The sequence below is a fragment of the Aquarana catesbeiana genome, linkage group LG03, assembly GCF_042186555.1.
Source record: "Aquarana catesbeiana isolate 2022-GZ linkage group LG03, ASM4218655v1, whole genome shotgun sequence".
Classification (NCBI taxonomy): domain Eukaryota; kingdom Metazoa; phylum Chordata; class Amphibia; order Anura; family Ranidae; genus Aquarana; species Aquarana catesbeiana.
This window is the reverse complement of record NC_133326.1, coordinates 531,847,201-531,861,948: the sequence shown is the minus strand read 5'-3', so window position 1 is coordinate 531,861,948 and position 14,748 is coordinate 531,847,201. Positions and strand designations below refer to the sequence as shown.

General features: G+C 39.7%; 1 protein-coding gene across 1 annotated transcript in view; it reads right to left on the bottom strand.

Annotated features, from left to right (window-relative positions):
• Positions 1-14,748, bottom strand: part of ANO2 (anoctamin 2) — a 373,482-nt gene that overhangs the window by 122,303 nt on the left and 236,431 nt on the right. Inside the window, exons 15-18 of the mRNA XM_073621286.1 lie at positions 11,965-12,036; positions 8,531-8,732; positions 4,815-4,926; positions 364-421 (exon numbers count right to left, since the gene is read on the bottom strand). Coding sequence (XP_073477387.1) covers positions 364-421; positions 4,815-4,926; positions 8,531-8,732; positions 11,965-12,036 — 444 coding nt within the window. The remainder of the gene's footprint in view (positions 1-363; positions 422-4,814; positions 4,927-8,530; positions 8,733-11,964; positions 12,037-14,748) is intronic.

Here is a 14,748-nt window from a genome sequence, read left to right as displayed (position 1 = left end):
GGCTTTTTATATTTATGAACCTTTTTCTTATTTCTTTTTGATGTCACATATTGTCTATAATTTATATACCTAAGTGAATGGTCCAATCTGGATAGGATGTAATCTATCCTTTCATGTATGATACACCATTTGCCTGATCAATATATGTCACTTTCTAAGTAAGTCATTGCATAATAATGTACATGTATAGCGCAGCACTTTTTACCTTTCTATAATCATGCACAATGTTTGTCAAATTGTGGTATTTGCAGCTGTTTAATCTATAGGTCTAAAGCGCAGTATACTATTGTAACTTATTGTATTTTTTATATATGCCTAGAGTTCAGCTTTAAATGGAGGATATGCATTAGCTGCGTAACTTACCTCTTCCACTCTGTAATCATTGAAAATATAGTTGTAGCTGCCAGGTCTTCCAACAAACCTAGATGAAAAGGGACAAAATGTTGTTAGACAAATGCTGTTAAATATTGCTGAGCTTCAGGATTCCTTGTAAAGCTATAGCATCAGATTTTGTGAGTGTTTTAATAAAGCTAGCCAGTTGACAAAGACCCAAGATAGGTGAGCTGGGGTGGGAGGGGAAGAAGAATTTTGTTCCAGATTAAGCAAGCCCCAGATGAGTAATTGGATCCAGCAAATTTGAACTTTTACTTATTTATAAACTTATTATAAATGTGGGCATTTTTTTGCACTGTGCTATTGTGCTGCAGCTAGAGTTTGAATACCTTGAGCAGTGGTTGGTTTCTCCATCAGTCTGAAATGCCCCCCACCCAGTGCTCCATTCAAGAGCGCTCACATTCCCTTAGCAGCCCTGTGCTCAGCAGTGGTCTGGATCTCTGCCGTTTCGCCAGCACATGGTATTTTAACCCCAGCTGCAGCACAATAGTATGCTAAGAAATAAAAAAAAAGATGCACGCACCGTTTATGCAGCCTGACTGCATTACAAAAGGCTTCAACTGGACTTTAAGGGCAATCTTACTCATGTGAAGATCTATCTTTCACAGAAGTCACAGCCTGGGGATATGCCTCAGTTAACCAAACTACCTGCTTCACTAGCCAGAGTCTTGCATATATGAAGAATCCACTAGAGCAAGTGTAGGCAACCTTGGCCCTCCAGCTGTAGTGAAACTACAAATCCCATCATGCCTCTGCCTCTAGGAGTCATGCCTGTGATTGTCAGGGTCTTGCAATGTCTCATAGGACTTGTAGTTTCAAAACAGCTGGAGGTCTGAGGTTGCCTACCCCTGCACTAGAGGGTGCATGATGCTATTTTTGTTGCCTATATTTTCTAAGAAGTCATTTTGATTTCACTTATGCTGACAATGTTTGGAAACCCATGAAAAGCTGAGCTTTTGGCCTGTTGAGCCCAGGCTGGGAATTTGCGTTATGTCTCTCTTTGATGGGGTACTAGACAGCAGGAAAGAACAGCCAGATGACACAAGCTTATGGCAGTCCCCCTTCCAAATGAATATTATCAAATTAAAATTCAAACCACAAAGTACCATAGCGCATCAATCAATGTAAAGAAAATATATTAAGCAGCAATATATTTTCATAAAGAGTAATGTGGGGTTTTCAACCTTATTAACAATGGTGAGCATTCAAACTGACAGCTGCATATCCTTAGAACCTGCAGTGGAAAGGGTACAAAGCTCTGTGATACATTCCAGTCACCAGCAGGGGGACAGAACAGAAAATGAATTCCACCCATGAAAACTGGTCCCCGCAGGGTCATATATAATGACTGGACCACTTCTACTGCAATACTTCACATTAATGGTTAACCAGTGACAATGCAGAACTATAAATGGTGCTTTTTTTCTCAGCCATGTATTTCCTCTGTCATCTGTGAGCTCAATCTATTTCAAAACCATAACTGTGAATTTGATATATACATTTTATTTTGTGAATAGTGAAAAAAACCTTGCACCAATATCTACTTGGTAATCTGATTTAAGCTGCTCTCCAAGTGCAGTAGATTACTATTGTGCAATGAGTGTAAATTGATAATAGGGGGCGCTGTGGCTCCTAATTAAATATATGCCTAAATAAGTTTGATGAGTGAACAATTGCTGAAATACATGATAAATATACAACAAATATATAGTGAATTACTAATTAGAATGAAAATAGTCCATATTCTTCAGTGAATATTCCAAAATGCAGATGTGATTTGTACAATAAATAAGTGTAGATATCTTCCACCAATTATAGACATCCACAAACACCCAACGTGCTCTTGAAAAATAATCTGCTCACCAGATAACTGTGACCTCTTTAGTTAAAAAGCAGGTCTAATAACCCTTGTGCTGCTACCTTGCAGCCTGATATGGAATCACGGACTCTCCAACCTGTACTCTCCTCTCCACCACGCCGGGTACATGAGATGAGAAAAGACAAGGAGGCTCCAATAGCGTGATATTGCTTAATTTATTAAAACATAAGTTGTTAAAAAAATGCCTGCTTACATTCATATGTGCCTGTGTCCCAGATCTAGGAAGTAGAGCATAGGGGTCTGATGGACACTGCGATGTGCCCTGCTCACGATGGGAATCGGCGTGCGTTCCACCACCGCTGGAGATAGAACCGGTAGCTGGGACCCGGAAATGATGTGACCGGAAGGCGCTTCCCGCTATAGTGTATATTTAGCAATGTATAGCATCGGTTCACAGTAATTCACTATATATTTGTTGTATATTTATTATGTATTTTAGCAATTGTTCACTCATCAAACTTTTTTAGGTATGGATTTAATTAGGAGTCACAGCGCCCCCTATTATTAATTTACATTTATTTTATGTAGGAATATTTAATATAGTTTAATTAAGCATCAAATGTGACCACAAAAAAAAAAAAACAACAATTAAACTAATCAATAAAGATTAAACAAGTGTTGTAACCAATATTAATGATAGAGAAAACGCAAAAAACGTTAATGTTGCTTGCAACATACACACTGGGGTGGATTTACTAAATGCAAATTGACTGTGCACTTTGCAGGGCAGTTGCACCCGTTTTTTTTTTTTAGTAAATGCTTGCATGTTCTCCCTGTGTCCATGTGGGTTTCCTCTGGGTACTCCAGTTTCCTCCCACACTCCAAAGACATGTTGGTAGGTTTATTGGCTCCTGTCTAAATGTGCCCTAGTATGTGTATGTATGAATGTGAGTTAGGAACCTTAAATTGTAAGTTCCTGGAGGGCAAGGACTGATGTGAATGTACAATATAAATGTGTAAAGCACTGCGTAACTTGATGGCGCTATATAAGTACTTGTAATAAATAAATAAATAATAAATGTGGTAAAGCTTCACTTTGTAAAGAATACCCAATCAGGTGCAAAGAAATTTTTTAAAAAAGCATTTTTGCTTCCACATGATTGGATGAGGGAAATCAGGAGAGCTTTACCACATTTACTAATCTCTGGAGATTATGAGTGCTACTACACCTGCAGAGTGCACAGTCTATTTGCCTTTGGTAAATCAACTCCATTGCATATCCTTTATTGTATAGTATAGATCTATGTTTAGAACGCATACCCTTGTTATCCAAGACCAATATTTATAACTTTTGATATTTAGTTTATATTATTTTTTTTTTTTTTTGCTTTTTAGTCCCAATGACGGGGCAGTATTGAGCCCTCCAAGACAGTGGCTTTTCGATTTTAGGTCATGAAATAAAATTCTTAGTGGACTTACCTAAGCATTGTAGTGCCACATCCTTCTAATGTTTTATTGACTGCTCAGGGACTCTTTGGGATACCCCAGTTGATCGAGGACTGCCTCTAGAAATGTGATACTGACTTCTGCCTTCAGTCTACCCTGGGGTCCAGTGCCCAGCAACACATATTAAGACATTCTGTAAGAAGAGGTGTGTGCTGACAGCTTATGCTGCTGTAAATGTTATGATTTACTTTTACCCAGAAGTTTATTTTAATTAAGTAATATAATAGTCATCTGCTGTAATTTTATTCCTATCATTATCACTGTATGTATAGAAACACTTACGTAGTAGACATTTGCAACTCGTTTAATTCTGAATTCGTTTTTTAACAAATTTTGCCAAATTAGTTAATTTCCGATTCTCCGAAGTTTTCAATTTCCAAAATTCCGAAATTCTGAATTTCCGAATTTTGAATTTCTGAATTTTCAGAAATTCGGAAATTGGAAATTTCGGAAATTGGACATTTGGAAATTGGAAATTTCGGAATTCGAAAATTCCGAAATTCGTAAATTCGAAAATTCAGAAATTCAAAAATTCGGAATTCCGAAATTCGGAAATTCAAAAATTTGAAAGTCCGAATTTTTGGATTTACAAATTCCAAATTTTCGAATTTCCGAATTTCCGAAAAAAAACAAATGAAACGAAAACGAACAAATTTTTTGTCAGTGCACGTCTATTACGTAGTTCACTTATTTCCTCAAAAGTGAAGCAAATGTGCTTTTTAACCCTAAGGGTTTTAATACTTTTATACTGTGCTGCTCCCTGCCAATTGAAATGAGACTAGAAGTGGGAATGTCTGCCCTTTAAGCGATGAGCGGGAGGGGGAGGGAAGGGAAGTAGATAGAGCTTACAGAAGTAAGAAAACTTATGGTGGGTGTCGCCAAAGTGTGGTCAATAATCCACAGAGAAGGGAAGAGGTGGGGCCGTGGCACAGGGCCTGCACCTTCCTTGGGACCATGTGATCACATAACACAGCAAAGTGGGTAGATGCGATAACATGCATTTCTTTACAGTTCAATTGGAAAGATAAAATTAGTTGGTGTATTCAGCTGTTTGGATGGATTTGCAATTTAAAAAAAACTGAAAGAGATAACTTACCTTCCTTTGAAAAAGGCAACATAGAAAATTGAGGCATATGAGTTTACAAACTTCAGGAGAAAGGCTTTGAGAATCAACCGTTCTTCGAAGGTTTTTTCTGTTTTAGGTACCTCTGGCAAAAGCACAGAAATGACCCTTTATTAGTGAAAAGCATGGACATATATTGCAACAAAGCTGGAGTAAAACAACAGTATATAGTAATACGCCACTTTAGTTTATCTATACACCACCCACTACCAATGCTTCCTACATTTCTAGCATTACCAGGCAACTCAAGTTGGATAAATAGGGAGGTAAATAACAGAAGAAAACAAAAAATGAAACCTGCAATGGCAACTAAGGGCCACGTTAAAATATGTCCTTAATTATTCTGCTCAACAGAGCTCAGCACACATATAGAACTGATGTGGCCTTTAGCTTCTAAGAGAAAGGCTTGACCAGTATAAAAAATGCATCCCCCTAATTCAGAGTTATTGTCACTGGCCATACCTTTTACCCAGAATTTAAGGTTATATTTCCTGGAAAATCATTTTCCTATGTTCGCTTAGCTCTGTTAAGCAGGATGGCCTGAATACTTGATTTAACATTTGTGACGGACCGCCTGGCACTCAGCCTGGGTGCCTGTGGATCGTCAAGATACAGCTTCCCCCACTCTGGAACCAGGAACCAGGTATTATAGCTGAGAATTGCACCCAAGAACTAGTCAACACTAGCTTAGGTGCAAACTGGAACTGATTTTATTGTAAATTCACACAGAATATATACCCCACAAAATCAGGTAAGGGCTTGATCACATTACCCTAAATAATGCAAACTGTAAACAGTAATATCATTACATCTAACAAAACATCTAATGAATAGCTAACATAAACATAAACACATAAACATCCCACAACTGTTTAGTAACGAGGTGAAGTGGACACAATACTAGCAGATGCAATGGGGAATTATACGATGATAGAAAGACACCTTACTAAACAGATTGCATGAGACACCAGCATCAGGTTGTTTTGAAGCTGATTATAATCTTCTGCTTAGAGTCTCTGAATCTAGGAGATGAGTTGAAGCAATCAATGCTGGTTTGGGCACAGAGTCCCCAAATCTGTATCCAGGTCCTAGGTTCCCAGAGTCTGTGAGTTTCTGGGAAGACATGGACCCAAAACTGAAGCAAAACCACCCCAAAGGTCCCCCAGGCACACACCTCCCAAAGAATATAGCCCCCTCAAGCCAGGGCCCATAGTCAGTAGGTAAGAGGCTACCCTGCAGTCCCCTCCAAAAGATTCTGTCCCAGTTGGGTCTGTCACAACATTGATTAGTATGAAGACATACTGTATGTTCATATGCAGTATGTCTATTCCAGATACAAACTTACAATTCATACCACTTAAACAGCATCATTTCAATATTCATCTTAGGTTGTCACATACATAAGTTGACCATCTTTTTTCTTGGGATAGGTGAATTGGCCACATCAGACAAGCGAATAGGTCAATGCATTAAAGTTAAAACCACAGACAAATTAAGTATTTTAAATGCTTATTTGCAGTGTTTTTCTTTTCTACAAACAGTTTTTTATTAATTTACAATGTGCCTCTAAACATATTAGTAAACTTTACTAGTCAGTTCCCTAGCACAGTTCCTTGCCATGTCATAAGTGCTGGGAAAAGGTCATCCAATGCCCAGGACAAAGATGTCAAACTGTGAACCCCATTCCCAAAATGTGAGAAGGGGGAGAAAGTAAGGGTAGAGAAGTACTGCATTTAAGATCTTTTGTTCTGCCAGTAATATTGGGCTGCTCAACCCTATTTAGTTCTCCATTAGCACAGGACCCACAGACGATTAGATAAGTTACCCAGAGAAAGGCTTCCACTACTTGTTTTTTTCTGCTGTGCACTGCAATAGCCATCATCAGTCAGAACAAGAGGAAGCAAGTAATGGAAAATGTTCTCTGTTGGCTCCTGTGTTTATAAATTACAGCAGCAATAGGATAAGCCATCAAGTTCTGTGCTGTTCCTGTTCTGATGGAGGTCTAGATGGGGGCTGGCGGCACATGACATTCCTCCCCCATCTCCACATGACAACACTGTGCCCAGGGCAACTGCCCCATCTCCATCCCCTTTCCTTTTTGTCCCAGACATGTATGTCATTGTTCCCTCCTCTTCCGAGAGTGTATAGTTATTTTTTGTGCTGGCCCAGCTTCCCCTCTACCACCCTACATACACTTTGTAGCAGCTAGTGAAGGATTGAAGATGAATACTACAAAGTGTTCCATAAGTGACAGCTCTGTGTTTGCTGGGGCTGTTGACATCACATCCAAGCAACAGCCTTTAGCGCTTCTGAAGGTCTACACAAGGGAGAATATTACAGGTAAACAACATGGTTGAAATAAATTCACAGCACGTGTAATCTTAAGGGAAGACTGTTTTTAAAATGAATGATCCAGTGACAGAGTATTTTTTTTTTCACAAGAAAGACAGGGTATTTTTAAACTGACACTTCCAGTGTTGAGATCCAAACAATACATACTATAATCTTTTGGTACCTGTGGACATCTTTATTTTTACCTGGTCTAGCTAAAACTGGATGGATCATGTAACAATCTGCTACTGTCTGTGGATGCCCTTGGGTGCCAGATGACTAGGTCACCCAATAGCCCAGAAATTCTTTGCAATCCATATGTGATCACCTGTTTCTCCTGCAACCCTCAATAGATGAATACGAGAACAGAGGAACATTATACAGTATGCTGATTTGTATGAGCATATTACTCAGCTATGTGCAAGTAATGCCACGAATGCTTGGATTCCTTCCCCATCAATTTAGTAAGCCTTGTTAATAATAAATATGTTCTTTGTCTCCAATTAAAGTTAACCTCAACTGAATAGTATGCCATGAAAGTAAGGTATAAAGCTACTGTGTTAGCTGCACTATTTTAATGCTGGTTAAGCAAGTACCTGTCAAGCTAATAATAGTTAGCCGCATTCAACTGGACTTTACAAGACACCTGCAGTTATCTAGCATTGGGCCCACCACGGTTACTGGGTTAAAACATATAGACTTCACCCCTCAGAGACAGCCTGGGCTGAATCTAGGACCTCTCTTCAGCCTGCCCTACCTGCTGGCCCTAGTCCCATTCTCTTGCAGTTATTACCTTTTGTATCACTTGACCCTCCCTTTTAGATTGTAAGCTCTAAGGAGGAGGGCCCTCTGATTCCTCCTGTATTGAAATGTATTGTAACTGTACTGTCTGTCCCATGTTGTAAAGCACTGCATAAACTGTTGGCGCTTTATAAATCCTGTATAATTAATAATAATAATCTTGAGTCTTATCAGCCCTGCCCAGTTGTGTAAACTACAAAACACTTCCCTCTCATCATAACATGGGATCAGAGGTTGTCCCTGAGTGACAACACTTCTTCTTCATAGATACAGTACAGAGAGTGAGTGTTGTGACCCTAGGACAAGAAATGGGTTAGTGGCAGGATCCCCAGGTGACAATAAAGGAAGCACATCCAAGAATTAGTAAGCTGGAATATATTCCAAATACTTAAGACTAAGTCTTCCAAATTACTAAAAATCTTTAGTGTACTAATTACTAGAAACTTTATTAGAAGAGGTCAAGCCCAGGGTTTACATTCTCAACCTTCCTCCTTCAGAGCACTATGTTTGCTACACATGACAGATACTATTTAATGACAGCTGAGTTATCCACTTACCTATTTCAGTCAGCCATTTTGCGACAGACCCATAAATTTCATCTAATATAAGAATTACGACTAGGTTAATGATAACAGCGGTTGCTGTCACAGTCACACGAACGTTTGCTCTTGTACTTTCGTTTGTGCTTAATGCCAAGGCTGCTGAAATGGTGATGCGATAAATGATGACTCCAAACACTGCTGAAAATGTTAGTGCAATCTGCAAAGGTAAGAAATACAGTCAGCTTAAAATAAAAAAGCTTTATTCTCTAGCTGTTGTGTATATCTATAGTACCCATCTATTAATATGTAATCTCTTCTCTGTCATACTAATGTGCTACATATATACTGTTAAGCAAGAAGGCAAGTAAAAAAAAAATCTCCTCTCCTCTCATTTAAAGCCAAATTAGAGCTGCCAATATTTTGCTTTTCCTGGTTCCTTCTTATGCCTCATCAATAGACTATTACATTTTTTAGAAGAAAACCTTTCCATTTTCAATACATCCCTTTTTTTAGACTCAGTGTTGTCATCCCGAAATCTCTATTTTCCTCTATGCAGTGTAGGCAGATCATGACTGGTTGGAGGGGACAGCAGAGTGCTGTACATACAGTAGCTTCCTGAAAACATCACAGCACCCAGCCTCAGTACTCCTTTCAAGAGCAGTGGGCTGACTTTTGGGATGAGTTATGCAAATATAAAATTTCCTTCATGAATGGATGTCAGTCTGGAGGAGTGGGCATCCTATACTGTATTTGTGTGCAGACTGACCTAGGTAACACCCACCTGTGATGCTGAGCCTCCATGATTGAAAGAACTGCAATCCAATGAATAAAAAGGACTAAGCAGGGACAATTAGGCTGGGAAGGAAAGTGGTAGATGATGCGTGATGTACTCCAGCTAGGAAATGAGGTAGGCTCTACCTGAATTGTTGCAGATTCGAATGCACGTTGTGTGAAGCTCACAGTGTGCAGTGAAATCAGAAAAAAACTGTTTCAGTATAAGAGAGAAGCCTGTATAACTGTGCAAGACTGAAGGAAAGGCTCGAGTTCAGATTTAAATCCAGTAGCTTTCCGGCCGGTCATGTGACATCTTTGAGTCTCTTTCCTCTTCTCCCTGCAGTGTCAGTGGGCAGTCTTCAATACTACTGACAGTATGATGTCAGCACCACTCTTTGCAGGATTGTGCTGTAGGCCCAGGCTGACATGCTGGCAAAATCCAAGGGTGTGTCCATGACAGCCTGAGTTCAAAAGAGGTGGATTGAATTGAAAACTGTTGAGTATCCCTTTAGGTTTCTGCCACCTGACCTTTAACTGTTACATAATGCCAGGAGTTGGGGGCTTGGGGCTGGCTTCCCGACCATGCGATCACCATGATTGGTGACAAGAACGATCACATGAGCAGGAGCCTGTTTTCATCTACCAACCATAAAACACGACCGGAAACTGTGGGTGACAGCTTGGTTGGAGCAATGGAAGCATATATGAACCAGCCTCACGTTAAAACCCACAGCGTAGGGGCCACACATACAGTGCCTTGCAAAAGTATTCACCCCCCCTGGCATTTTCCGTGTTTTGTTGCCTCACAACCTGGAATTAACATGGATTGTATGAGGATTTGCATCATTTAATGTACAGAACATGCCTACAACTTTGAAGATGTTTTTTTTTATTGTGAAGCAAACAACAAATAGGACAAAATAACAGAAAAAGTCAATGTGCATAATTATCCACCCCCTAAAGTCAATATTTTGTAGAGCCAGCTTTTGTGGCTATCACAGCTCCAAGTCTCTTTGGATAAGTCTCTATGAGATTGCCACATCTTACCATTGGTATTTTTGCCCATTCCTCATTGCAAAACTGCTCCAGCTCCTTCAAGTTGGATGGTTTGTGCTTGTGAACAGCAATCTTCAAGCCTGACCACAGATTTTCTATTGGATTGAGGTCTGGGCTTTGACTAGGCCATTCCAACACATTTACATGTTTCCCTTTAAACCACTCAAGTATTGCTTTAGCAGTGTGTTTGGAGTCATTGTCCTGCTGGAAGGTGAACCTCCATCCTAGCCTCAAGTCGCACACAGAGTGGTACAGGTTTTGCTCCAGTCTCTGCTGTGGAACTCTGCAGCTCCTCCAGGGTTACCTTATGTCTCTGTGCTGCCTCTCTGATTAATGCCCTACTTGCCTGGTCCGTGAGTTTTGGTGTGCTGCCGTCTCTTGGCAGGTTTGTTGTTGTGCCATGTTCTTTCCATTTGGTTATGATAGATTTGATGGTGCTCCTAGGGATCATCAAAGATTTGGATATTTTTTTTATAACCTAACCCTGACTTCTACTTCTCAACTACATTGTCCCTTACTTGTTTGGAGAGTTCCTTGGTCTTCATGGCAGTGTTTGGTTAGTGGTGCCTCTTGCATAGGTGTTGCAGCCTCTGGGGCCTTTCAAAAAGGTGTGTATATGTAATGACAGATCATGTGACACTTAGACCCCTTTCACACTGGGGTGCTTTGCAGGTGCTACAGCGCTGCAAAGTGCCTTGAAAGAGCTGCTGCTGTGTCTCCAATTTGGCGCCGCCAAATTGACGGTAAAGCGGAGCTAAAAATAGTGGCGTTTTACCGCCAACGCACCCACTGCCCCAGTGTGAAAGTAGCCTTAGATTGCACACAGGTGGACATCATTACACTAATTATGTGACTTCTGAAGGTAATTAGTTGCACCACAGCTTTTTATGGGCTTCATAACAAAGGGGGTGAATAAATACACACATGCCAATTATCTGTTTTTTATTTCTGAAAAATAGTTTTATGTATATATTTTTCTAATTTTACTTCACCAACGTAGGCTATTGTGTTCTGATCCATCACCTATAATTCAGATTAAAAAACATTGAACTAAAGGCTGTAATGTAACAAAATAGGTAAAAAGCCAAGGGGGGTGAATACTTTTGCAAGGCACTGTATGTGTAGGCTAGTGTCAAGATATTAAGGAGGGAGAATACTTAATTTACGGAAGTTGCTTTAGCTGGGGTGAAAACTACAAGCTAAAAAAAAAAACTCTCCAACGTAAGGGGAAATTCTCTCTTGCCCTTCTGAATTCCCCTCTAGGATACTTGTCAACATGTATCTACATTGGAATATTTCCTCTTATCTCTTGTTCTGGTGAACCTGTGGACTAGGTTTCCCTATCATTTTCTGCCTCTGTGGCCCTAAGACAAATAGAGAGGGGAAATCTCTCCAGAGAGGAGAAAGACAGCTATAAAAACCTAATGGGTTTCTTTACCTCCCCGCTCTATCCAAAACTATAGAAAAGAAGCATTTTGACTAAACTTTCATTTAAAAATCCATGTCATGGCTCACATCACAGTTGTATGTTATAACAGAGAGGTTATACTTTACTTATACAATAAAATGTGTCTCTCTGTTAGGTTAGAATATTAGAAGGTCATAATAATTTTACCTACCATAAATAGAATAGCTCCAAAATTAACCAAATAGGCAGGAATTCGGTCCTTCCATGTCAATTTCTCTTTCTTCTAAAATATACAGAAATAAAGTAGTATTAGAAAGAGCTGAACAAAATTAATACTTACAAGAAAAGAAATTGTATTGTCACCTACCAATTTCCCGGTAGGTGACAATATCAATGTCCCGGTAGGTGACAATAGCAGTGTCACCATGAGCAGCTTGTTGTCTCCACTGGGAAAGTGTGTGACAGGGTGACAATGCAGGAGAACAATAGACATGATAGAAAGTGCCAACATAAGGACTGTCATGGCAGGATCACCAGGTATTATCTTAATGAAAACTGCAGATTCATAGATATCGAAAACGATTTCTGACATTGCGTTTACATATTAAACCCTATTTAGTGATTGGGCTTAAATATACTTTAAAGCTCAACTCTGGTTAAAAACTGGCCACTTTGGCTGTGTAAAAATAAATTACCTCTGATCATGGGTGTCCTCTCTCCAATCACTGAAAGCCCTTCATTCAGTAAAAAGAATACAAGGCTTTTTCTGAATGGAGGAGGTTTACAGTGAGCGGCCTTCTGTGATCAGAGTACTACTACAGGGACTACAACTCGTACGCTGGACATAAGTAAAAAATATAAGTAAAAAAAAAGTAAAAATAAAAAAAATGTATAATTATGAATTACTATTTTCGTGTCCTATTATGTTTAGTTTTTTTATTCAATATAATCTCACGCTACTATTTCATTTTTATACCTCTCCACCTTTCATTTCAATCTACCCTTCTTTATGTGATTCCATTACATGCTGCCCATCCCATGCCTAATTGACTATTATAACTTATTCTCTTCCTTTAATGACATCAATCATCTCACCACTGTGCCTCCCAGAGGAGGAAAAACAACACACAAAAAAACACAAAAAAAGGAAAAAAAAAAAAAGGTCTTCCTGGTATCTCTGATTCACCAATGGTATATTAGATATATATGACAACAGTGGTGATGCAGGATTCTGATACATCCATGGAGGGCAGAGGAGGACATCTGTCATCTCAACCAGAAGATCCCCTTTCTCCACACACAATTGCTCACAGTACTCAACCTATGACTAAAATTTCAATGAAAATATTTAGCATTCTTTTTTATAGTCCTATTTCCTAGCTCTCAAATCTGACAACCAAAAACATAAATACAACCAGAAATGATTCATACTCTCAATGTCAATAAAAATTCATTGGAGTACAGCTAATAATGGTAAAATTAGCAGCAGATCATGCATATGGACATTTTAAATCATATTTTTAAAGCGCGAAGATATTAAACAAAAATGTTTCCATGGAATGTGATTTTATGACGAATTCCTTGTTCATTTTATCATTAGAAAGATATTTTTATTTACAACTTTGCAGATGTGGGCTCCATAGCCAGCATTTCTGTCATAAGTGATCCAGAAACTCAATTTTACCAGCAGAATGGGAGAACAAAAGTGAAAAAAGTGTGTATTTTGGACCTGCAACACTACCATTTGTCAATGATTGCCAATGTCCAGCACATTTTTGGGAAGGGGTGATTTTCAATAGCATAATAACTTTGGATACATATAAGGCCAATGTTTTGGGGTTTTGTTTGCATCATAAAATTTTTGCATTCACATATAAGTCTAGGGGAACGCAAAAGCCTCTTGTAAGTTAAATGCACAGTAGGTCAGCAGGAGGTCTGTTGCAGGTCAAAAACATCACTTGTCAATGAATTCTGAATTATTTCAGAAGCGTCTTAAACTGATATAACAACACAACACAGGGCCAAAGCCCATCAACACAGGCCCCTAAAGGAGCACTAAAGTATTAAACACATCTAGCCATGAGCTGGCTAAACTACCTGCAGTGGCAAGAGACATTAAACAGCATCGTCACAGGGAGATTGTTTCCCCCTAGTCCACAGCACAGACTCTGGTGAAGTTTCCTGAATGCAAAGCGGGTAAAGACTTGCAGATAAAGAGCAAAGTATCTTGGCATATATAGTCTGGTAAGACAAATCTGTATTGGAGCTGGGCCATTTTGGACTACAAGTTCCAGCAGGCTGGAGCAGGAAGACAGAATCCTGGAAGAGGGGATAAATAACCTGAAAAGAGGAGCCGGTCTCCCCCTGGTGTGGACTTGCAAGCAGTGACTCGGAAGACGAGTGGTGCTGTGGCTGAGTTGAAGCCTATGCACATAGAGAGACAATCATCATCAGCGGGTGCAGGTGCATCCACCGCCAGCTACATCTGATCATTGGTGGCAGCCTGGAGGACACTTCCATTGCATTCACTCCAGATCCAGCTGAACTGTAACCCGGTGCAGCAGGGGGTCGAGCGCTGTCCCTTGAGCTATACTCTGCGAAGGGCCTTTGGGAAACCGAAGACCATCGGGATTGGCACATGCCCATATTCCTATAACAAAGGACACTGCATGCAGACACCATTCTCTTGTTTCAATAACTAAGTTTGTAAGAGAACTTTTACCACACTTGCTCTTTGCTGAGCGGCCACAGTGTTAACTCTGCTTGTCAGGACACCTCAAGCACACTTAAAACCACCCTGCTTCAAGCATATTTTAAATCACCCTGCTGTCAGGACACCTCACGCATACTTTAAAGGACTAGCTGAAGATGCCAGACTTTTCCTCTAAAGGACTACAGCATATCCCACTCCACAATGGACAAGAGCTACTGGTGCAATGGTGCAAGCACGTTTTTGGACATTTTAATGTGTCACGTTTAGGGCAGCCCATTTCTT